At 43.7% G+C, this 24238-nt stretch overlaps 1 protein-coding gene across 2 annotated transcripts in view; it reads left to right on the forward strand.

Annotated features, from left to right (window-relative positions):
• LOC311501164 (triple functional domain protein) overlaps positions 1-24238 on the forward strand; it is a 68262-nt gene that overhangs the window by 37409 nt on the left and 6615 nt on the right. For both annotated transcript variants that reach the window (XM_084562849.1, XM_084562850.1), the window contains exons 8-53: positions 133-382; positions 1157-1279; positions 1726-1917; positions 3065-3196; positions 3474-3704; positions 4370-4492; positions 5855-6046; positions 6539-6708; positions 9163-9337; positions 9652-9847; positions 10458-10624; positions 10727-10846; positions 10951-11142; positions 11230-11379; positions 11471-11585; positions 11913-12028; positions 12140-12262; positions 12343-12537; positions 12633-12751; positions 13495-13561; positions 13664-13773; positions 14019-14088; positions 14319-14408; positions 14502-14594; positions 14680-14791; positions 14894-15084; positions 15346-15447; positions 16602-16631; positions 17321-17463; positions 17609-17708; positions 17875-18118; positions 18259-18366; positions 18495-18688; positions 18776-18946; positions 21199-21294; positions 21670-21818; positions 21955-22021; positions 22132-22235; positions 22336-22405; positions 22499-22588; positions 22687-22779; positions 22921-22971; positions 23054-23131; positions 23212-23403; positions 23591-23771; positions 23883-24149. In XM_084562849.1, coding sequence (XP_084418975.1) covers positions 133-382; positions 1157-1279; positions 1726-1917; positions 3065-3196; positions 3474-3704; positions 4370-4492; positions 5855-6046; positions 6539-6708; positions 9163-9337; positions 9652-9847; positions 10458-10624; positions 10727-10846; positions 10951-11142; positions 11230-11379; positions 11471-11585; positions 11913-12028; positions 12140-12262; positions 12343-12537; positions 12633-12751; positions 13495-13561; positions 13664-13773; positions 14019-14088; positions 14319-14408; positions 14502-14594; positions 14680-14791; positions 14894-15084; positions 15346-15447; positions 16602-16631; positions 17321-17463; positions 17609-17708; positions 17875-18118; positions 18259-18366; positions 18495-18688; positions 18776-18946; positions 21199-21294; positions 21670-21818; positions 21955-22021; positions 22132-22235; positions 22336-22405; positions 22499-22588; positions 22687-22779; positions 22921-22971; positions 23054-23131; positions 23212-23403; positions 23591-23771; positions 23883-24149 — 6344 coding nt within the window. The remainder of the gene's footprint in view (positions 1-132; positions 383-1156; positions 1280-1725; positions 1918-3064; positions 3197-3473; positions 3705-4369; positions 4493-5854; positions 6047-6538; positions 6709-9162; positions 9338-9651; positions 9848-10457; positions 10625-10726; positions 10847-10950; positions 11143-11229; positions 11380-11470; positions 11586-11912; positions 12029-12139; positions 12263-12342; positions 12538-12632; positions 12752-13494; positions 13562-13663; positions 13774-14018; positions 14089-14318; positions 14409-14501; positions 14595-14679; positions 14792-14893; positions 15085-15345; positions 15448-16601; positions 16632-17320; positions 17464-17608; positions 17709-17874; positions 18119-18258; positions 18367-18494; positions 18689-18775; positions 18947-21198; positions 21295-21669; positions 21819-21954; positions 22022-22131; positions 22236-22335; positions 22406-22498; positions 22589-22686; positions 22780-22920; positions 22972-23053; positions 23132-23211; positions 23404-23590; positions 23772-23882; positions 24150-24238) is intronic.

Genomic DNA, 24238 nt, shown 5'->3' on the forward strand with positions numbered 1-24238 from the left:
CAAGTTTGAATGTTAATTCTGTTCAGTTAAAGAAAATAATCTTAATGATAAGGAGGATTAGCGAGTTAATCACGTAACATTTCACAGTCCTCGCTATAGTCAATAAATATGAGACCTTGACTTTATCTCCAGGCTTCTCCAGCGCATTCAGAGCAGTGAGTCCTTCTCCAACCGCAATGGCAGCAGCGGCGGCAGCGGAGGTAGCAGCAGTAGCGGCAGCGGGGTGTGCAACGCCGACACCCAGGGCCTGGTGCCACGCATCACCCAGCTGCTGGACAAGCTGCACTCCACCCGACAGCATCTCCACCAGGCCTGGCACGTCCGCAAGCTCCAGCTGGATCAGTGCTTTCAGCTCCGCCTGTTTGAACAGGATGCAGAGAAGGTCGGTGGGTGGCGGTAGTCGTGGGTGTCGTTCAGCGTGAGCTGGGATGTTGTGGTAATCTATAACAACGGCTGGTGATTGCTGTAGGGCAAACAACTGCCAATATAAACAAAAACTTAATTAGACCCGTATTGAATCATTGATTGGTGTTGTTTGTGGAGACACCATGAACTGATATCCTTCAACTTTATTTCACTTATAAAATGGGAGGTGAAAGTAAACTGCCTCACCCTCAGACTGATCCCAGGTTATCAAGCATGCAGATGGAGGATAGCTCATGCAGGTACAAGACCTTCTCTGGCTGCCACCCAGGCAGCCCAGGTGATGACAGCTGCAACACAAAATAGAAAGAGACAGGGAGAGAGTTCCACAGATCTATGTTTGAGTGAGTAGAATAAAATAGCAGGTTGCAGCAACAGAGAGAGCTGCAGTCCTGGATACACTGCAGTAGTAGGAGCTTGTTGCTAGGACACCATAGGCCACGAGTTGTTCTCTAGGAGAGCCTGAGAGGATACTCTTAATAGAGGCAGTCCATTTCTCTGTATTCTGGCCTGGAAAGATGACAACTCTTTGAACACTGCGGCAGTACACAAACACACTCAGGTTTACACATACTGCCAAGTCCCAGCTGTTTGTGTGTACCTGTCCTTGCAATAATCTGTAAAATTTACCGATAGGCCTGTATGATTTGTGTGCATGTTTTTCATGTGGCTGGCTAACTTTCTTTTTCTATATGTGTGTTTTTGTGTCTGCCTGGACATCCTCGTGCCTCAGATGTTTGACTGGATCATGCACAACAAGGGTTTGTTCCTGGCAGGCTACACAGAGATTGGCAACAACCACCCCCACGCCTTAGAGCTGCAAACCCAGCACAACCACTTCGCTATGAACTGCATGGTAAGACACACACGTACTGATCCATCCTCAGCAGGAGGCAAAGCTTTTCCGCCCACTTGGACTCAGGTCCATGCCCCGCGCAAATAATCATATAGTTATTGCACTTACCGTCAACCTCTAGAGCTGTGTTTGTTTGGAGCAGCCAGTGCTTCTGTGCACTTGCACATTTTCTGCGTGTTAGCAGCAACACAGCCAGGTATTAAGTAATCCTATTCTCTATCCACAGTTGGCCTTACATAACCATTATGAAACTGTAGAGCCAAGCAATCAATATAGCTACTCCAGTTTCAACTCGCGGAAGAGAAACAATGGCACCACCCTGGTAGCTGTCGTCTCACCCTCTCCTCTTTTGAAATTTCCTCAAGTCTTTCTCCTTGAATAATTTCTCTTTCTAATAATCCTCAACCCACTGGTCAACCCTCTTTCCTCCATGTCGTATGTTACAGAATGTGTACGTGAACATCAACCGGATTATGTCAGTGGGCAACCGGCTTCTGGAGTCGGGCCACTACGCCTCCCAGCAGATCAAACAGATCTCAAGCCAGTTGGAGCAGGAGTGGAAAGCCTTCGCCGCCGCCCTGGACGAACGCAGCACGCTGTTGGATATGTCAGCCAGTTTCCACCAGAAATGTGACCAGGTAAGGCGGGCAAAATGTGCAATTTACTTGTGATATTCGGTTTATTATTATATGAGATTCACTTTGCAAATGACGTTGATACTGAAAATATTTGATGGTTAATTTTCTGCAGCCATACACAAATATTTGGCCACCAGCAGTGCTTCTGTTTACTCTCAAATCAACGAAGCTAATCTGAGATCTGAAAGATGTGCTTATATGATGTCTTCAGTTCCGATACTAAACCAACCCAAGCTCCTGACTCTCGAGCTTCATATTTACTGTACAATTATGACACAGTGTGAATCATCTCATTTAACTTACAAAAACTTATGAACTGGTTTCTCAAACTATTCCTCTAAATCAGGTTTAGCGTGTGCTGGATTCAGACAAACATTCACACGCTGTCTGGGTTGTAAAATACCCATTTGGTTTCATTAAATCTATAAACTCTAAAATATGCAGGCCATTAACATATATTTACATAAATATATGCACAGTGTAAGTAAGGCATTTGTTATCTGCAGTTATTTCTGTCTGTGCTCATTAGTTGGGGCGCCATGGAATGATTCACGGCCTTAAAAGTCTTACGAGAATAGTCCCAACTAGGGAACATGGGTGGTGCGACTTTTCCGACCTGGAATATTGCCGTCATCAGACCAGCCTTTCATGTTTGGGAGCTGAAATAGAAACAGGCTTTTTTTTTTTTTTTAACCTCCAGAGGTTTTACTCTAACCTTTTTTCCTCCGCACATACACAGAAGCTAAGTCTTTGTTCTACCTATGTATGTTATTCCAATTAAAATGGGAGATATGCTTAAAATTCGATAATTAGATGGAGGTCACTTCAACTTTCTGATCTTTCTTTAAGGCCAGTTTTTTCTTCCATCCCTCCCACAGGGAGTACAGGAAGTTCTAGGAAGTCACAGCGAGGCAACAAACAGCACATTGAACCATAGATAATGCTGTAGCCATATGCAAAGATATTCTAGCGTTTTCTTTACTATTACAGTAAGGGAAATGCTCCCCAGGCGATGTCTTGTATGCTTTGGTATGTCTGACTAAAACGTGTCTACTGGGCAAAGTACGAAGATGCATTACACATGCCACCACTGTCTCGTGTCCCGTCTTATGTAAAATACTTTATGTGTACGCTTCTTCCCCTGCAGTACATGAATAACGTGGACTCATGGTGTAAGGCGTGCGGTGAGGTGGATTTGCCCTCCGAGCTGCAAGACCTTGAAGATGCCATCCACCATCACCAAGGCCTGTACGAGCACATCACTGCTGCATACTCTGAGGTAACATCACTCCTAATGCTCATGTAGAACAAAAGGGACTGAGTGAGCTGGTGTCCATTGTATAGGGTTAGGCAGGGATGCCCAGCTGAAGCCAAGTCTCTTAGTTTAGTTTGCCAAATTGCCAGGGTTATGTAATGAATACGTCCACACTGGATAGTCCTACAACCAATCAGAGCTTTTCTAGATTAGATTTTCTAGATAAGTGAATATGAAGCACTCTGATGCAAGTACACACACTAAAAATAATATAATATGACGGCAATTTTTCTAACTTCAGGTGAGCCAAGATGGCAAAGCGCTGTTGGATAAACTACAGCGACCTTTGACCCCGGGCGGCGCTGATTCATTGACGGCAACAGCAAACTACTCCAAGGCGGTGCACCACGTACTGGACATCATCCACGAGGTGCTGCATCACCAGAGGCAGCTGGAGAACATCTGGCAGCACCGTAAAGTGCGGCTGCACCAGCGTTTGCAGCTCTGTGTCTTTCAGCAGGATGTCCAACAGGTAACAACACATTTTATATACATGCACATCTTTGGACCAACATATGGACCAGACTTAATTGCCAGAATTTCTCTACCTCGTGTGAGGGGTTTAGACAGTATTGTGATGGTGCTACGTGAAAACAGCACGTTTGTCCTGCTGAAGAAGGATTCTACACTTAATATACGGTTTGAACTCAGTCGCTGTCTTGTTTTCTATCGAAATGCCCTTGAGGAAGTTGGTGGAACTTTTCGTAATCGTTCATCACATGTCGCCGTAGATATGTAAATGTTCTCTGCAGAATAAAGGCTTGAAGTAACTACAAGGAGCATGCTATAATCAAATGCTCCACTATGATAATACAGTTGCTTAGTGTCCAAAAATCATGGGCATGCCTGAGTGTTGACATGGCAACTGTTGCTATGGCAACTGAACTGGGTCATATGTCCGCGCAGATGCTGCTCCTCAGTTAATGCTGTGAAGGACAAAGTGCGGGGAGGGGTGTGTAAAGAAAGGCTCAGAGCAATGCCTCACACAATACTAATCATTATTTCTGTCATTCCTCTGCTCTTATTACACGCAGTTTTATCACCCACACTTGTGGTGCATTTACCACATCAGATCGCCCCCTTGTGGCCGCTCATTTCCCAGCTTCTGCCTCACTTTTGTTTTGCCTCTCTACACAGGTTTTGGACTGGATAGAAAACCATGGCGAGGCCTTCCTCAGCAAACACACAGGTGTGGGGAAGTCCCTTCACCGAGCACGAGCTCTGCAGAAACGCCATGAAGACTTTGAGGAAGTGGCACAGGTAGGTTCCTGTCAGTGCCTGCCGCATTTAGCCAATCTATGACTGTGTTGAAAGTAATGTTTTATGATGCCAAAATAGCAGCTGCTGTGAGGCAGGGTATTTTTTTAATTACAGCTACCGGAGAAGAACAGAAAAATCTCCATCTGTTTTCAACCATTTTCTCAATTGATTTATTAATGCGTACTTAGTTTAGGCAATTGAATTTCTGAGATGGACTCAGAAATGTCTCGCCTCTCACCATCTTGTGACTTGGGAGCCAGAGTCTGCGCAGTACGGTCTGAGACTGGCGCCACACGGAGCCGCAATATAAATGACCCGACCACACTTCCGCCAGACTCACTTGCGTTTCGTTTAATTAATACTACGTTCTGCCATACCTCCACCACTTACAAAGAAATGTTGGATTATACACTTACGGAGCAACCGCTTTATGGAGCGGTTGGCATGGCAACTGGTAGTCGCCATTATGTCCCATCCTGTTCCTATGCAGTCAAATAACTAAAACAAAACTTATCCAAACATTGACACATGAACATGCATCACCATTATATTAACTATCTAAAATGACAGAAGCCATCCTTGAAAAAATTGATTTGACATGTGTTTAGTGTTTTAGTTTGGCCCAAGTCCCATCCACTAACATGGAGGGGGTGGAGCTTATGACCTATACTGCAGCCAGCCACCAGGGGGAGCTCTACTTGCTTTGGGTTCTTCTTTGAGGACTTGTTCTGTCCTCCATCTTTATACTGACTATGGATGGACTATGTTTGAAAAAACAAAAACAACTCCTCCAATAAATAAATGACCTCTATATGCAGTAGCCGAAGGTGGCTAACTGTCAGTGTTAATTGTATTTCTTGTATTCTAATTGTATTTAAGGGTATTTCTGGTAGCAAAATGCTAATATTATGTAGAGATTTTTGCTGTCAGCAAATATTACATTGACGCTGCTGTTTAACAAAATGTTTTACAGCTCCACATCATTGACACTTGTGCTGCTGTTACAGAAAACTGCTTCCTCCACAGCTCTGCTATCTCTGTCAGCACAGATCAGCTTTAATCTGCAAATATCAACATTAACACTAACCATCCATCCACCAACCTTAATATAGTCAGCTGCTTCTGTTTCTTTTTTCATCTTCATCTTTATCTCACGTTCACAAGCTTTCTGTGTCTATTTCCTCTCACTGCCTGTCTCTGCTCAGCTGTGCTATCACTGACTCCATCAATGCACTCGTCTTGTACATATCCTGTTTTTCACTTCGTCCCTGCCCCAACGGTTTCTCTATCTGTGCTTATTTGCTTGTTTTCAAAAGCACATTGTCGTCTTGAGCTAATCCACCTCTTCCTTGTGTCCCCTAGAATACGTACACCAATGCCGACAAGCTGCTGGAGGCGGCCGAGCAGCTGGCCCAGACGGGAGAGTGTGACCCAGAGGAGATCTACCAGGCCGCCCACCAGCTTGAAGACAGAATCCAAGACTTTGTTCGCCGCGTGGAGCAGCGCAAAGTCCTGCTGGACATGTCTGTCGCCTTCCACACGCACGTCAAAGAGGTGGGCAAAGAGGATGACGTAAGGTTGAAGTGGATGGTGGGCTGTGTGCTTGTGTGGATGAGTGTTCATAGTGCTCTCTGAGCATGAAGGAAATAATTACCAGATGAAGTGGAGTATGTGTGTGTTTTGTATTCAGTTAATCGAATATGAATATTGTCCAATATTCATGTTGGTAATATGATGTTAAAATTGACTGAATGCACTGGCCTCTGTAAAAGTCAACCATTGGACTTTGTGATGGCTGAAACAATGGCCAATTTGTGTTGGCCGTTGTTTCATTGCCATTGTGTGATTAGAGTGAGAACCTGAGTGGTTGAGTCCGGTGTGGGCGTCACACCAACAAACATGTATGATGCATTTTAATATTAACAGTGAGACTTCACACAAGCCTACCTACTGTATATACAGCATATGACATTTACCAGAATAACTGATAGCATAACATTAGAACTGACGAACATCGACGCCTCTCCCCCACCTCTCCTCCTGTAGCTGTGGACATGGCTGGAGGAGCTCCAGAAGGAGCTGCTAGACGACGTTTATGCCGAGTCTGTGGAGGCCGTCCAGGACCTGATCAAACGATTCGGCCAGCAGCAGCAGACCACACTACAAGTCACTGTCAACGTCATCAAGGAGGGAGAGGATCTCATCCAGCAGCTCAGGTAGAGACCACTATACAAAGTAATCAGTCAATAAGGAATTCAGTGCCACAATATTTTATTTTGAACTTGAAGCTCTGATGTAATTCTTCATCTGTTTTCCTCTTATATTATTTTTTTACAGTAATATTCTGAGACTCATTCAACTAAAAATGTCAAGACATCCTCTGATAGTCATGTGAAACCTGACTACGTAAATGTCGCTTCTGATTTCAATCTAATGCCACTTGCAAATCTACTGTCTGTTAAAGCAACTAACTAAAGAACAAAACTACTAAATTAACCCCAACGATTCACAGAGATTTGAAAATCAGAGATAAGACAGGACTAGAATTTATCCTCGTGGTGCAAAACACAAAATAATCTGCCCAAAAATGAAATCCTTTGAGCCCAATAAGAACATTAAAATGTCTACATGCATAATGCTCTTCTTCCCGTCTTTCCCTCAATAGAGCATTGGCAGGTTATTTTAAACAGGGACAGATTAAGTTAAGGTAGTTAAATTTATGCACTGCGTGTAAACCCAAAAAAAGCTGAGAGGGGGTGTTGGAGAAGTGGATGCAGTTGACCCTCATTCTCCTGCTTTGTTTGTATGCAGAGGATGTTCCAGTCCGTTTTCTTCTCTCTCCTTGTCCACCCCCCTTTTCCTCAGTTTCTTTTTCTTCCGTCCATAGCTCGCTCCCTGGTGTATTGGCTCCACAGCGAATTCTTACATAAGACTGCATTTATAAACGCGTGTCAGATTGCGTGGCAGCCTCCCAAGGAGGCAACTGTAACTCCACACACCTTCTGCTTATGTGTGCAGGACTGAACTGTATGTGTGCTAATGTGCAGTCATGAATATGGGTGTAGGGGATCAGCTATCACATCTCACTAATTAATCAGTCTGAAGCCAATCAGAGCCCACCTGACCTCCGCTGTCTTTGCTTACTCATACGTAGTCTCTGCTAAACTCACTGCTGTCTGGGTCTCCATGTGTGCATCTGTCAGACTGATGAATCAGAATCTGCACGACCTGTTGCGGTATCCTTTTTTTTTTTTTTTTTTTTTTAAACCCTTTTTTAGGTTATGTGTAGGCTTTTATTTATCCTGTGTTATCCACTTGAGTCAGCCAATCAGATTGTTCATGGAGATCTTTTCAATAAGCAATAAACTGGAATGGATTCCGCTGCAGTAGTAGGACTAGATCCCACAGTTTATTTATTCAATTATTAGACCATATGAAGGCACATGATAATTATTTTGATCAGGCATAACATTATGACCACCTTCCTAATATTGTGTAGGTCTCCCATGTGCCTCCAGAATAGTTGTGGCTCATCAGAGAATGGACATGGGCCTTCTGAAGGTGTCCCGTGGTGTCTGGCAACAGAATGTTGTTAGTGGGGGCCTTTGGGTCCTATGGGTTGAGGGGAGGGGCCTCTGTGGATCATCCCACAGATACTTGATCAGTTTGGGATCTAGTGAATTTGGAGGCCAGGTCAACACCTTGTGCTGTTCTTCATGTTTTTTAGTTGTTCCTAAACCGTTTTTGTGTGTGTGCCTGTGTCAGGCTGCATCCTGCTGGGGATGGCTGCTGCCATCAAGGAGTGTCATTGCTATGGGGTGGGGATGTCTGGTCTGGTCTAGGTGGGTGCTACATGTCTAAGTAACATCCACGTGAATGCTAGGTCCAAAAGTTTCCCAGCAGAACAGTGAATTGTCACAAGATGGTCAATGATATTTACTTCTCCTGTCAGTGGTTTTAATGTTGTGGTTGATCAGTGTATGTTGTCTAATATAATTTAGATTTTTTTGACATTTTGAATTAGAGATGGGCGTATCTATAGAGATGTCTCCCTGTGTTTTGTGGACTACCGTTTTGAAGCCTTGAGATTGACATTAAGCTGTCGTCATTTTTTTCGAGCCATATTTTGACAAGAGGGAGGAGTTGGGGAGGAGTGAGGGGTGGATCAAACTGAGAACCCAAGAACGGCTTGTCAGTCATTCCAGACCAGACATGTCAATCAAACCAAGCAAGCCCCCAAACATACCTATATTTTAGCTGTAATATATAATTTATTATGGATCTATTTTTAAAAGGACCACTATTACACTGAATAGAAGAAGTGAATTTAGAAAATGACATTAAGACATTTAGTGACTCAGTATTTGAGACACATTGACAATTTTTGAATGCGAGCCTCTGGATGCCATAGAATCTGTGGAGCCAGCACATAGCTCCAATAAGACTTTAAGGGAGGAACAGTCTTGGTCAAAATGTTTGTTTTAAAGGTGATGTTTTGAGTTTGCACATCTCTGCACCATGTTAATTCTGCTGGAGGTGTAAAGCAAATTTAGTAGCAGCTAAGTCCACTTGGCGTTGTACCCAACATATTTTATAGCTGCTTTTTGATTTTTTAAGTGCACCATACTGCATGTCACGGCTTATTACTTAATTGCGTATTTCTGTTCCAGGGACTCTGCCATCTCCAGCAACAAGACGCCCCACAACAGCTCCATCAACCACATCGAGAGCGTCCTCCAGCAACTGGACGAGGCCCAGGCACAGATGGAGGAGCTCTTCCAGGAGAGGAAGATCAAACTGGAGCTCTTCCTGCAGCTCCGCATCTTCGAGAGGGACGCCATTGATGTGAGTCAGCATGCAAGGATGACTGCGTGTCTGTATTTGCTGTGTGCTCAGCAACAGTGTGGCCTTAAATGTGCAAAAGTGTGAGAATTTTATCTCTAATATGTAAAAGGTCAAAAACTGCAAAAAGCAAGACAATGGAAAGGATCTTTCATTTAGACTTGATATCAGGGTATATCCTCGACATAAAATCAAATATATCACAACACGCCTCCTCCAAGTCTAATATGTACGCTATAAATATGTCTTGTTAAGAAAGCTTTAGGATCTCTCTACTATAGGCATTATTTAAAATACATTTTACTGTCCTTCTTCAGATCATCTCCGACCTGGAGTCATGGAACGAGGAGCTGACAGGTCAGATGAATGATTTTGACACGGAGGACCTGACGCTGGCTGAGCAGAGGCTGCAGCACCACGCTGACAAAGCCCTGACCATGAACAACCTCACCTTCGATGTCATCCACCAGGGACAGGAGCTGCTGCAGTACGTCAACGAAGTCCAGACCTCTGGTGAGTTCACTCCTCAGACTCCATTTAAAGTAACAGCCCATCCAGGCTATTTACTGACCTTTCAAAGACAGCACTGTAGCTGTGTTTGTCATTAGCTGTGTTAAATTGGAAGGAAGCAGACTTTTACATTCCTTGACATTCTTGTTGACAGTTGCCTGGTTGCCACAGCAGTCACTAGCCATCGTCTCGCTGAGGTTTAAAACAGTAACTCGTGTTCACTGTTGCTGCACAGATTTCTGTGTTGGCTCCATTAGTTTAATATTGATACTGTGTAGGTGTCGTGGGTCAGATCAGTCAGTGTTTGTGATGAGAGGCACCCACTCACCAACCATAATAACTCACCTGCGATCTCACATGTTAATAGGTGCTCTGTGCAACAGCACAAGGAATGGTTACATCATGCCACGTGAATCAAACACAGAGGAGTCATTATCATGGGGATAAATACCATTTATAAAATTAAGACAAATGTGGCTATTAATTAACTGGCAGGCATAAATTGCAAATAATTATAGGCTGGGGATGTCAGACAGAAGTGCAGCTGACATACATACAGGTCTGCTGTGTTTGTCCAGAACTAATACAGTATGGTGGTGTGTCTTCCCTCCAGGTGTGGAGCTGCTGTGTGATCGGGATGTTGACATGGCCACACGAGTTCAAGACTTGCTGGAGTTCCTCCACGAGAAGCAGCAAGAGCTGGACTTAGCGGCGGAGCAGCACCGCAGGCACCTGGAGCAGTGTGTGCAGCTGAGACACCTGCAGGCTGAAGTCAAGCAGGTAAAATGCATACCTGCAGCAAGGCACCATCTGCAGGCTAAGACTGTAACAGCAGTACACCGGGGAGTCTGAGTTTGAATTTGAGTTCCTCTTTTTTTCCAGGTGCTTGGCTGGATTCGTAATGGAGAGTCAATGCTGAACGCTGGTCTAATAACAGCCAGCTCTCTGCAGGAAGCTGAACAACTGCAGAGAGAACATGAACAGTTTCAGCATGCAATTGAGGTGACGCAGTGTTTGAATTTCCCCTCATCCTGTTATGCAAAGTCAGAAGTCTGTTAATTGCTTTTCATAACCCCCTCCTTTCTCCGCCTCTCCCCTTACTGCAGAAAACCCACCAGAGTGCCCTGCAGGTTCAGCAAAAGGCGGAGGCTCTGCTCCAGGCCAACCACTATGACATGGATCTGATCAGAGACTGTGCAGAGAGCGTGGCCTCCCACTGGCAGCAGCTCATGCTCAAGATGGAGGACCGGCTCAAGCTGGTTAATGCATCAGTGGCCTTTTACAAGACCTCTGAACAGGTAGGAGACCTGATTCAGTTTGACTATTTCTGTTTCCCGGCTAATCCACAGCTCAGTGGGACTGATCGAGTGTGTTTCTCTGAACAGGTGTGTAGTGTGTTGGAAAGCCTGGAGCAAGAGTATAAGAGAGAGGAGGACTGGTGCGGAGGAGCCGACAAACTGGGACCCAACTGTGAGACAGACCATGTCACCCCCATGATCAGCAAACACCTGGAGCAGAAGGAGGCCTTCCTCAAGGTAACACACAACCACAAGAATTCAGAATCAAACTGAAACAAATTTGTACGCTACCGGTCTGATCTGAGTGTGTGTTTGTTATTTCAATCAGGCATGCACTCTGGCCAGAAGAAACGCGGACGTCTTCCTCAAGTACATGCACAGGAACAGTGTCAACATGCCTGGGATGCTGAGCCACGTCAAAGCGCCAGAACAACAGGTTAAAAGTGAGTACACTGAAGATGGTGTTTGTTGTAACACCTGCATGTTGTGATCGAGGGCTTCCACCGACCAGTCACAGCCTTTGCAGTTTTACATCCATATCTGTCCAAACTCATATCTCATGTGAAGAAATTTCATCTAATATTAAATGTTAGTTTCCAGTTAGATAGATCAACAATTTAGAATTTGGCAGGTGGTGTTAAAGAAGGTTTGACAAGGCTGTGAGGGTACACAAACAAATATAAAAGAATGGGAAGAATTACATGTTGCAGCAGAGTTTCAGTGAAATGATTTTTAGATATTTTTTTTAATCCACATCTATGTGTGTTTAGACATCCTCAATGAGCTACTGCAGAGAGAGAATCGTGTTCTTCATTTCTGGACCATGAGGAAACGACGACTGGACCAGTGTCAGCAGTATGTGGTGTTTGAACGCAGCGCCAAACAGGTACATAGGACACACACACATTTCACTTTACTGCGTCTTGCTAAAAAGAGCGTCATCCGATCGGTTTTCATGTTATCTCATGATACATGCATCACCTGTGTGCTCATCAAGGCTCTGGAGTGGATTCATGACACCGGGGAGTTTTACCTGTCCACACACACGTCCACTGGCTCCAGTATCCATCACACACAGGAACTGCTGAAGGAGCATGAGGATTTCCACATAACTGCTAAGGTTGGGCTTGCAAGCAAACACAAATGAATATCTACATGTATGTGTGCGAATGCTGACTCATTCAGTTCCTCTTCTCTTAGCAAACCAAGGAGCGTGTGAAGCTGCTAATCCAGCTGGCTGATGGCTTCTGTGAGAAAGGCCACAGTCACGCTGGAGAGATCAAAAAGTGGGTGACGGCTGTCGACAAGCGCTACCGAGACTTCTCCCTGCGCATGGACAAGTACCGCTGCAGTCTGGAGAAAGCGCTGGGCATCTCCTCGGACTCCAACAAAGCAGTACGTGGATACTCAGCTAATACGCATTCTCCCTTTCTTGGTGTCTGTCATTATCATTTAACATCTAATCTCTTCTTTATCTCTTTCTGTGTCAGAGTAAGGATCTCCAGTTGGACATCATCCCAGCTACTGCTCCAGGGTCAGAGGTCAAGCTGAGAGATGCTGCAGCCCACGAGCTAAATGAGGAGAAGCGGAAGTCAGCGCGCAGAAAGGAGTATGTCACCTTTTCTGTTTACGTCACAAATTAATGGAATTATTCAACATTACATGGATGGAGATCAGCATTTTCAAAACATAGTCATAAGATAACTTGTTAAGAGTAATTTAGCTGAGTGAAAGGTAGGTTGTGATAATTGAAAATGGCATTTGGCAGCTAAAAGCAGCTCTGAATGTATGTGCTATGTCTGCAAACTCGCAGAAAGTCAGCATTCTTTCCTCCTGTTGAAAAAATGTTTAATGCCCCAAACCGCTAGTAATTCAGTTAATGGCTCGGTGCCCAAAATACACAGCAGAGAAGCTGGCTGTCTTCCTTATCAGTGTCAACACTGGACCCCTGCATGCTCAATAGCTGAAAGTGCTTCTGAACGGGAGAGTTCAATGAACTAAATGTATATACATAATGGATATGTGGGATTTCAACTTCCTCAGCATCTTCTTTGCTGCGCCAGCACAAGAACTGCAGACACAACATTCAAGCTGAGAACAAATGACTCCACATGTAGTGCACAGGGAAGGGAGACTGTGTCATTTTATACGAGCGGCACTATCATGAGCATTATTTTCCGTCGTTCATAGTTGGTCAAGTTTTATGGCCCGTAACTCTTTCATTATTCATGAGTGTAAATGGCTGAAGCTGACACGCTGAAGGGCAGCGATTGGCGTAATGTATCATTGTGTAAATGAGGACAGTATGAAAATTGCTAATTTGTGCATCTGTCTGTTTTTGTGTGTCTCTAGGTTCATCATGTCAGAGCTGATTCAGACAGAAAAAACTTACGTGCGAGACCTGCGGGAGTGCATGGATGTGAGTTGAGCTTCACAGCTCTTTTTTAATGCCAATGTATATGTGTAAAAATCCTTTGAGGATTTTTATTTATGTATTTATTTATTTTAAATCTCCTTGCAGACCTACCTGTGGGAGATGACCAGTGGAGTTGAGGAGATTCCACCAGGAATCATCAACAAGGAGCACATCATCTTTGGAAACATGCAAGACCTCTACGAATTCCACCACAAGTGAGAACCAACCCCTACGACTTAGGTCCATTTATGTAAAATTTATGTTAAAAAAAAATTAATCTGGGTTTGAAAGCAGATATTTTGAGGTCCAGGCACCATAATGAAGTCAAGAGCAAACAGTAATTTAAAATTACTGAAGATTCTCAGTCATCTAGGTCATTTATAATCTATGTTCTGAATTTGTGTTTATGCTGTTTAACACCATTCAATTTTTGTACCAATCAGTTTCTTTGTTTTGTCAGTATCTTTCTCAAAGAGTTGGAGAAATATGAGCAGCTACCGGAGGATGTCGGGCATTGCTTTGTCACATGGGTATGTGGCATTTATTCACTGTTTGCTGGGTTTCCTCAGCCCTCAATATAAATATCTGTATCAATGGACTTTTAGATTTGTAAATGTTGACTGTTTCTTCAATTGAGTAAATGATGCTGCACATAGTCATCAATCTAGAGAGTGTAGACTTTAAGTATGACCGATTGACTTTATCAAACTTACTTAATCCTTTAGTCACTGTTAATATAACCATGTCTCCCTTCTTAAAGGCTGATAAGTTCCAGGTGTACGTGAACTACTGTAAGAACAAACCTGACTCCACCCAACTCATTTTAGAACACGCTGGCAACTACTTTGATGTGAGTAACATCTCCGGTCATTAAAGCGAAACTGATTACTCTGTGTTGCGTAGTCATATCACTGTCCTTCTCTGTGTGCTTGTTTAATGGCAGGAAATTCAACAACGGCACCGCCTGGCCAACCCCATCTCTTCCTATCTGATCAAGCCAGTGCAGAGAATCACCAAGTATCAGCTTCTGCTGAAGGTAACTCACCATACCAAATCTCACGGCTGTAGTGTCCATCTCAATGGTCCCTGTTGTCATGGTTTCACTGTCTCAATGCTTTTAGGATCTGCTGACGTGCTGCGAAGAAGGTAAAGGAGAGATAAAGGACGGCCTGGAGGTGATGCTCAGCGTTCCCAAGAAAGCCAACGATGCCATGCACCTCTCTATGCTGGAAGGTGATCAGCCCTTCCGTCAAATTCCAACTAATTATGCAAATACGTATTAGGGAGTGTGTTTTTAAAACAAGTTGTCATGGTGATTTCCCCTCTTTCCTCCAGGATTTGATGAAAACATCGAGTCGCAGGGTGAGCTTATTCTCCAGGATTCATTCCAGGTCTGGGATCCAAAGACTCTGATCCGTAAGGGTCGAGAGCGCCACCTCTTCCTCTTTGAGATGTCTCTTGTCTTCAGCAAGGAGGTCAAGGACTCAAATGGCAGGAGCAAATACATCTACAAGAGCAAACTCTTTGTGAGTAGTTGGTGAAAATTTTCATCACATTTCTTTTTGCGTAACTATCTCCAGTGAATTATGAATATTTTGTTGTTTTTTTTTGTTTTTTTTAAAGAAGTGTTACTGTCTTTTTCTACATAACCTATACACTGAAGCACTAAAGTAAATCACTTGAGACAGTCTTGGGTCTTGATGAAGGCCATTGTTCTGCAGTGGTAATCTGAAACTTCAAACCTGCTGAATGGCATCTTCTCATATTATCATTCTATTTTTCTGCAGACGTCAGAGTTGGGGGTGACGGAACACGTTGAGGGAGACCCCTGTAAGTTTGCTTTATGGTTGGGACGCACTCCAACCTCTGACAACAAGATAGTGCTCAAGGTAAAACACGTTTCGTCCCTTTTACGTCTTCTGAAATCTCCTTTAATGTTGGACTGATATGTTTTCAAAGACACAACCCTGAAATGGGACCTAAAACCCAGGGTACTATTATTGAAAATTCTAATATTTTGAGTTCATATGATGATTATGTAATAAAAACAAAATTTCATATTAATGTGTGGACATTAGATACATCAATAGATCATGGCGATGAATTTGCTGGCTAAATGAAAACGCTATCAGTCAAACCCTGTTTATTCCTCTGTTCAGAGACAGACCTCTCTATCTTTCTTCTTATATTCTCCTCTCCTGTACTTGCTGTGCTCTCTGGTGTCTCGTTTGATTGCATGAGCAGCTTCAAAGTGGCTGAGGAGCTTTCTCTAATCACTCCTCTGTGTCCTTGATTTCTTTCTTCTGTTCCCCTGTCTTCTGTCCGTCTCTCTCTGCCACCCTCCGTCTTTTGGTATGATCCTGCTTTGTTCCATCTGTTAACAAACACAGGCACACGTGTGTATCTGGGGCTGTGTTTTCTGTGGATGTTTGTATCTCTACTTCTCTATGTGGGCTGACATGCTTCCACCAACGCTGTTGACACTGATCCACTTGTGAACGCCCACGATCTCCCATCCTGGCTCCGTGCGGCCACTTTATCAGTGACCAGAGATCACGCATCTCTAGCAGACAAATAAACTTGTTCTTGATATGAGTATTGACATAAGATACATCAGTTTATTTAATCAGTTGTGAAGCCCCCATTATCAGATATCTTCTGTGTTTCCCCGTTGAATCCTGCCACAGATGGATTCAGATCTGTGTCAGCCGTTGGAACAGCATGAAGCCACATTCCTAACACATTCAGTACAGAGCGTTATGACTTTATAATACATGTTGAATACCGAACTAACCACTGAGAAGCAGTCATGTGGTATATGCATTGTAAATTAAGTGTCTCTCTACTAACTACACATGTTTACACACAGAGATCATTTGCAGTCTGCTTCACATTTAATTGGCCTTCATTACAGTGTCTAAGCAAATTCTGAGTGTTGTGTATTTCTCTCATGTCAAACCATTTTGTCAGTGTAAAAAAATGTCCTGTACTTTAACTAAAGCCAGACCAGTGAAATTCTCTATTTTATATTTTAAATTCAAAGCTAAGTCAGGGATCCAAACATGGAGCGATGGTGAGTACAAACTAAACCACAACACAGCCCTCAACCATTTCTCACAAGTCTGAAACACAAAGAGTTTGCAATTGCCTCCTTGCTCCTCTTGAATAGCTGAGGACTGTAACACCGTGCCATATGTGGGATCTGAAAAGCATGATTCCCAATCAGGGCTAGCAAATGCTAAGAGGTTAAATGAGCACAGCTAATTTAAAAAGTAGTTTAATTTAAACAGTCTAGTTAGCAAGTGAGGTCTTCAGATAAGGTTAAAGTAACGCTTTAACAGCTGAAATAACTGTAAAGTAAAAATAGATAGCTAGAATAAATACATTGTGGTCTAAACTTTTAGGTTAACTAAAATGATGGATAAATAACTTGAGATATTTAGCATGTGCTGCTGAAATAGGTGCCTGAAACTAAACACAGTTTTTGTTTTGCAATAAATAAAAGTTGAAAACTAGTACAGGAGTGGTTATATAGCTGAGAGGACTGTGGCAGCACATCTGACCAAAAAAGTGGAGAAACACTGTTTTAGGATTCCACTGCTGGAAAGATCCCATATATGCACGTAACAATTAATGTGACTAAACGATGAGAGGTGAATTCAGACTTGTGTGAAACAGAGTGAAACAAGAATTCCAAAACAAGTTTCCTTTTTGACAGCTTTTAAGTTTTCTTGAACTCTTTCCATCGTTGACCAATAACAGGCGTCCAGTATTGAGAACAAACAAGACTGGATCAAGCACATCAGAGAGGTCATCCAGGAGCGCACCATTCACTTAAGAGGGGCACTCAAGGAGCCCATTCATATTCCCAAAGCAACTACAGCCAAGCACCACAAGGGACGAAGGTAAACATGACAACTCAGGCTTTGGATTTATGACGGGAACAACTAAAACATGTGTACACAGAACACAGTAGTAATCTACATCTCCACAGTGTAACTGTTTTATTGTATGTTGTGACCTTTCACTCACCATGTGTGGTTCTGTTAGGGATGGAGAGGACCTGGACAGTCAGGGTGAAGGCAGTAGCCAACCAGACACCATCTCGCTTGCATCACGCACCTCTCAGAACACCCTGGACAGCGACAAGGTAAAAACACACTGGACCAGACCAATAATCTTGCCCTGCCTGCTCATTTTCTGCAGTTCTATGAATACTGCAATCTCAGCTTTTTTGCCATCTGGTATTTTTATGCATCACCTGGGACAAATGTCACATGGAAACAAGGTCTAAGTCATCGTTTTGTCTTCCTCAGCTCTCTGGTGGCTGTGAGCTAACTGTGGTGATACATGACTTCATGGCCAGCAACAGCAACGAGCTGACGGTGCGGCGCGGCCAGACGGTGGAGGTTCTGGAGCGTTGTCATGACAAGCCAGACTGGTGCCTGGTCAGGACCACAGACCGCTCTCCTGCTCAGGAGGGCCTGGTGCCCTGCTCCATGCTCTGCATCGCCCATTCCAGGTCCTCCATGGAGATGGAAGGCATCTTCAACCATAAAGGTACAGAGCATGGTGTGATGGTTGGTTTGGATGGCGTGTCTCTTAGGGAGGAAGGAATACAGTATGTGTTCTGTATTTAGGGAATTTGTTGATGTCCTGATCACAAATCTAATTTGAAACCATTGCTCTGTTTTTCACAGACACTTTGTCAGTGTGCAGCAATGACTCCATCATGCCAGGATCATCTGCTACGCTCCAGCCTGGCCATGGCATCGGCTCCCATACATCACCAGGGCCTAAACGACCAGGTAGGGTATCTGTTGCTCTGTAAAATTGCATTGACCCGTATTCTGTTTATATAGACATAGAAGGAATCTTACAATTACAGAAGCAAGCTGAGTTTGTTTTTTTTGTTGTTTTTTTTTTTACTTTTTAGGCAACACGCTACGGAAATGGCTTACCAGTCCAGTGCGTCGGCTAAGCAGCGGCAAGGCAGACGGTCACGTGAAGAAGCTGGCCCATAAGCACAAGAAGAGCCGTGAGGTGAGGAAGAGCGGGGAGATGACGATGGGCTCTCAGAAAGACTCTGACGACAGTGCTGCTACCCCTCAGGATGAAACGTTGGAGGAGGTGGGTGGTTACAGATTATCTGACACGCCGACATTTTGAAGTGCTGTGAAGTTATTGTGTGATCATCTCTGCTTTGCCGTCCCGCAGAGGGTTCGCAACGAAGGCCTGTCGAGCGGAACCTTGTCCAAGTCCAGTTCTTCAGGAATGCAGAGCTGTGGAGAAGAGGAGGGTGAGGAGGGCGCCGACTCAGTTCCTCTACCTCCACCTATGGCCATCCAGCAGCATAGCCTGCTGCAGCCAGACTCACAGGATGACAAGGTGAGGACAGTCGGGATGGACAGGAAAGAGGGTTCAGAGAAAAGGCAGGTAGATGAGCAAAGATGATGAACAGATAACTTACCTCTGTTGAGAGAAAGAGAGAGAATATTTAATTAAAGCACGTCTATAGATTCAGCACTTACACAGCTTCTCTTTTTTCACTTTGCTGTTAGTTTTTGCTTTCATGAATACACCTCATTTCAGATTTATTCTTCCAGTTTTTCCAAAGGGGACATTTCCCGACACAGTTTAAGTGACTCCTCAGTTTGAGTTATGCATAACATTTTGCCTTGGCATGTTGCATCGTATTCTTCCCTCTCTTCGAAAGCAGAGAGCGATGAAAAGTTTCAGGCAGACCAAAGTCTCCTCCTCAACCCAAGCGGAGGCTCCTCTGACACTAATTTCTGTTTCTCTTTTGTTTTGTTTCCTGGTTGTATCGTTTGCTGTTTGCCACGCTGTAGCATTACCTTGATTTATGTCCTGTCTTTGCTTTGTCTCAGTTTCCATACCTCTCCATCTGAAATGCCCCGTTCTTCCCCTCCGTCCTCTTCCCTCAGTCAATTCTTCACATATCTTTTTTCCCCCCGCTCTTCAACTTGAAATGCTACTTTCTAAAGCCTGTTCTTTGGTTTCTACAACCATTTCTAGATTTAAAGGACATGAAGATAGCTGCTTTTTTAGACGTTTCTTTCATCTGTTTAAAATACTCCTTTCACTGAACCTAAAATTCACTCTTCCCAACTTTTGTATTTTTATGAACTCTTTAACATTGCTGAATTTCTTTAGTGTAGAATTTTTTCCCTTCCATCTTTATTTATTTATTTTTTTAGTTTGACTTCTCGACATCTGCCTTGTTTCTTCAGCAAAGCACTGGAACGCAGAGTTGCCTTGCATATGAGCATGGACATCAGGGCTAAATGTAGATAAAGACAGGATGCATGTAGCTCTTAACTCTAAATGGAGGGCCGTGTAGAGTTGTTTTCTGCCAGCGCTGCCAGTGCAGAACAGAAGACTTAGTTTGTGCACGCTTCTTCACATTTTGAGGAACTTTTGAGCTTTCGTAAATGCCTTGAGCCTGTTGGAATAACCCGGGACTGCAGCATTTTTCTGCATGTTTTTCACATATAGTTGAGGTTGGTTTCTCAGTAGGGTACAAAACAAATAAAGAGTTGATACAAATTAAAAACGAAAAAAGCGGCAAGATTCCCTCTCAGCTCTGAAGGCAGCTCCTCTGGATAATAATATGACCCTGTGTTGAGGTAAAAATGATAAAGACCCCTTGTCCCATCATCCCCCGCCCTCCTACCACCCCCTTCGTCACCCGCCCCTGCCCGCTCGTTCTCATTTCCTTTTACCCTCTGTGCGTTAACCTCATTACCCATGCGAGTAATTGGCATCTCTAAATGCTGGCGAGGCCAGAAGGGCACACAGCCTCACCCAGAAAACCTAATTGGGGAAAGTCTTGAAGCACAGCACAGCAAGGGTGAGAGTCTCCTGAACTATATATTTATATATATATATATATATGCATATACCTCTTTCATTCTCGCTCTGTTAGCATTCTTTCTTTATTCCAAAGGCCGTTCATCATCATCCGAGCAAGCGACAGAAACTCCTTCCATTACCATGTCCCTTTTTTCCGACCTTCTCTTTCTCATCATTATTTGAAAGACATTTCAGGAATACTTTCCTCCATATTTTCCATTCCATTCAGGCAACTTTCAGCCTCACATTTTAACCTTTTCACTGACAGTTTTTTAAATTTCATATACTTTTCTTTTTCACTTTACGTTGAGATATAAACCCCCCAGTAGTGGGGTTTCACCAGTGGAAACATGTCTGGAATGACTCTCTGTGAACATTTAACAAACATTTTCACTCAGTCATTGCTCACAATAATAACTACAATATTAAAAAGTAATTCCTTAATAATAAAACCAATAGTAAAATGAGAGTATTTGTCTTGACATTAGTCTCACTCAAAAATCCAACTTTGCCTTTGATCATTTTCTTTGCCAGTTACAACTTAGTTTGGACACATAAGATTACAGTATTTACTGTGTTTCAGAAGTAAAGGACTATAATAGAACTTATGCAACGCTTGCATTAATTCGGATTAATTTAAGAGCTGATGATTTTTCAGTTTCATTAACGTCAACCAGAGAACAGATTTAGTGGAAGAGAGACTGTCCTCTCATTGTTTTCTCATATCAGTTCTTTCTCCCTCCTGTCATCTTTCCATTTTTGCCCAGAGCTCTTCCCGTCTGTCCGTCCGTCCATCCAGTTCAGAGACACCCAGTGCCGCTGAGTTGGTGAGCGCCATCGAGGAGCTGGTCAAAAGCAAGATGGTAGGATAAAGTCACTTGCACTAAAGCTGCTGTATCATCCTGCAAACAGATATTTTCTGACTTATCAGTGAAAGTATAATGCATAGTAGGTTAGAAGGTTTCATTAGATTTGAACTGAACCGTTCCTATGAATTTTTCTGCATTTTCTGGATTTTTTCCATTAAGCCCAGCTGTCTCATTGTTATTGGCTCATTGTCAATAGGAAAAAAAACTCGCAGGAAGAAAAAAATGTCCACTATGAAGAGAGAATGAACAGAATTTAGCTTAACTGCCACAGGTAGACATATGCGTTAATGCCACTCCTCTGTTAAAACAGAGGAACCTTTGACGCATTAAATAACCAAACCCTTATCCTCAACCTTTCCCCTGGTGCAGGCTCTGGAGGACAGACCCAGCTCTCTGTCAGTAGAACAGGGAGACAGCAGCTCCCCGTCCTTCAACCCCTCGGACAACTCCCTCCTCTCCTCCTCATCTCCCATCGAAGAGATGGACGAACGCAGGGCCAGCATCCTCATGAAAAGACAGTACGTCTGCCACCACCACACCACACACACACACACACACACACACACACACCCAGTGAGTACATGGATGTTTAGGGAATCTGTTTGGTAGTTCTAATTTTAAGTCTGCCATCTGTGCCTTTCTTTTTTGCTCTAGTTACATTCTGGTGGAGTTGGTGGAGACTGAGCGAGATTATGTCAGAGACCTCAGCCTGGTGGTGGAGGTGAGTTAACACTTCATCAGAGCTGGAACTGATTAACACGCAGTACAGTGCTGGGTGTTTTATTCTATCCGGTGAAATGATAAAATGATAATGTCCATCTCCATCATAAGGGCTACATGAGCAGAATGAAGGAGGAAGGTGTCCCTGATGATATGAAGGGGAAAGACAAAATTGTGTTTGGAAACATCCATCAAATCTACGACTGGCACAAAGAGTATGTGGCGCACACACACTTATGAAGAATGCAGATTTTAATGCTGAGTATTACCAGGACAGTAACTTACTTGCCTGTCTTCTGTTTTCATCTTCCTCAGTTTCTTCCTCAGAGAGTTGGAGAAATGTTTGGAGGACCCTGACAGATTGGGGCCACTCTTTCTCAAACAGGTTTGTCCAAAGTGAAATTCCAATCTCTGCTGTAGTTGTACTTGCTGGTACACATTTGATAAAACTTCAGTCGTTTGTGCTTTCTGTATTCAGGAGAGGAGACTAAACATGTACGTGGTGTACTGTCAAAACAAGCCCAAGTCTGAGCATATTGTCTCAGAGTATATTGACACCTACTTTGAGGTATGAATCCATTGCTTTGGGCTTTCTGTCTTATGAGACATATCTGATACTTCAAACTGCTGCTATCAGCCTCTCAAGAAACTTCTTTCATGTTGTAGGACCTGAAGCAGCGGCTGGGACACAGGCCGCAGATTGCAGACCTGCTCATCAAGCCAGTCCAACGGATCATGAAGTACCAGCTGCTACTTAAAGTTAGTCTGTTACATTACAGCAGAGGGCGCCAGATCTCCACCTGGTGCTCATTTCTCACTTTGCATTTCTTAACATCAGACATCTCTTGTTGCCATTTTCTTATATGTCTTTTTCTTTTTTGGTTTGCTTATGCATTTCAGGATTTCCTTAAACACTCTAAAAAGGCTGGGGTGGAGTCTATGGATCTAGAGGTAAGAAAATAGATCTTTAAAAAATCAAGCAAAAAAATTCATTAGAAATGAAATCACACCTTTTGTTTTATGGCTATTGCAGAAAGCAGTGGAGGTCATGTGCATCGTGCCAAAAAAATGTAATGACATGATGAATGTCGGCCGGCTTCAAGGGTTTGACGTAAGGATCTACATTAAATTAAAGCACATATGTACCTTTGTTTTCTCTCCTTCACCTGGCCTGTTCATCTCTTTCTGCAGGGGAAAATTGTGGCTCAGGGACGCCTTTTGCTCCAGGACACGTTCATGGTGACTGACCCAGAGGGCAGCGTGCCCGGCCGGATGAAGGAGAGGAGAGTCTTCCTGTTTGAGCAGCTTGTCATCTTCAGTGAGCCCCTGGACAAGAAGAAAGGTTGCTCTCTGCCAGGCTTCCTGTACAAGAACAGCATTAAGGTAATGATATGAGCTGCAAAAGTGTTTACTAACAGTAATAAACAATAAACCCCTGCTGTCCATGGGAGCTTTTATTAAGATATAGTCACCTACACTTGTTTTTCTAGGCAGCGAACCTTGAGGTGGATTTTAGTGAATTTACCATAAAATTCAATCATGTGACTGATGATTATCTTTTGCACCCTAGGTCAGCTGTTTGGGTCTGGAGGAGAATGTAGAAGGTGATCCTTGTAAGTTCATTCTCACTTCTCGGTCGACCAGCGCCACCGTGGAGTCCTTCGTGCTTCACTCCTCTCACCCAGGGGTGCGTGAGGTCTGGACTCTTCAGATCAGCCAGATACTCGAGAGCCAACGCAACTTTCTCAATGGTAAACTAGCACACACACACACAAACACAGGGCATTTGATTTCTAGATTTCTAGATTTTATAGAACTGTTTAGTACAAAGCCACCCTCGTCTCTTTTGTACCTTATCACAGCTCTAACCTCACCAGTAGAATATCAGAGGAACCATGTAGGGGCGACCAGTGGGCCATGTGTGCCCAGCATGGGAGCTCCAGGTGGAGGCAGCAGTGGTTCAAATGTGACCCCTGGAGTAGTAGGGGGAAGCTCCCAGGGAAGCTCCATCCCTTCAGGACCCCAAGGTGGCTCTCGCCGACCCTCCAGGATCCCACAGCCTTCCCGTCTGCCCCAACCCCTTCGCCACCACCCCGGGACCGACCCAGACGGCCCCAACAAGATGTCAGGTATGGAACATCTCGCTGTGTTTTAATTAATTTTTTTTTTAAATGGCACAATGAAAGATGTGACTGAGGTGTGAGTTTTACTCGGTTGT

This window comes from Chelon labrosus (genome assembly GCF_963514085.1).
Source record: "Chelon labrosus genome assembly, chromosome: 16".
In the NCBI taxonomy this organism is placed as follows: Eukaryota; Metazoa; Chordata; class Actinopteri; order Mugiliformes; family Mugilidae; genus Chelon; species Chelon labrosus.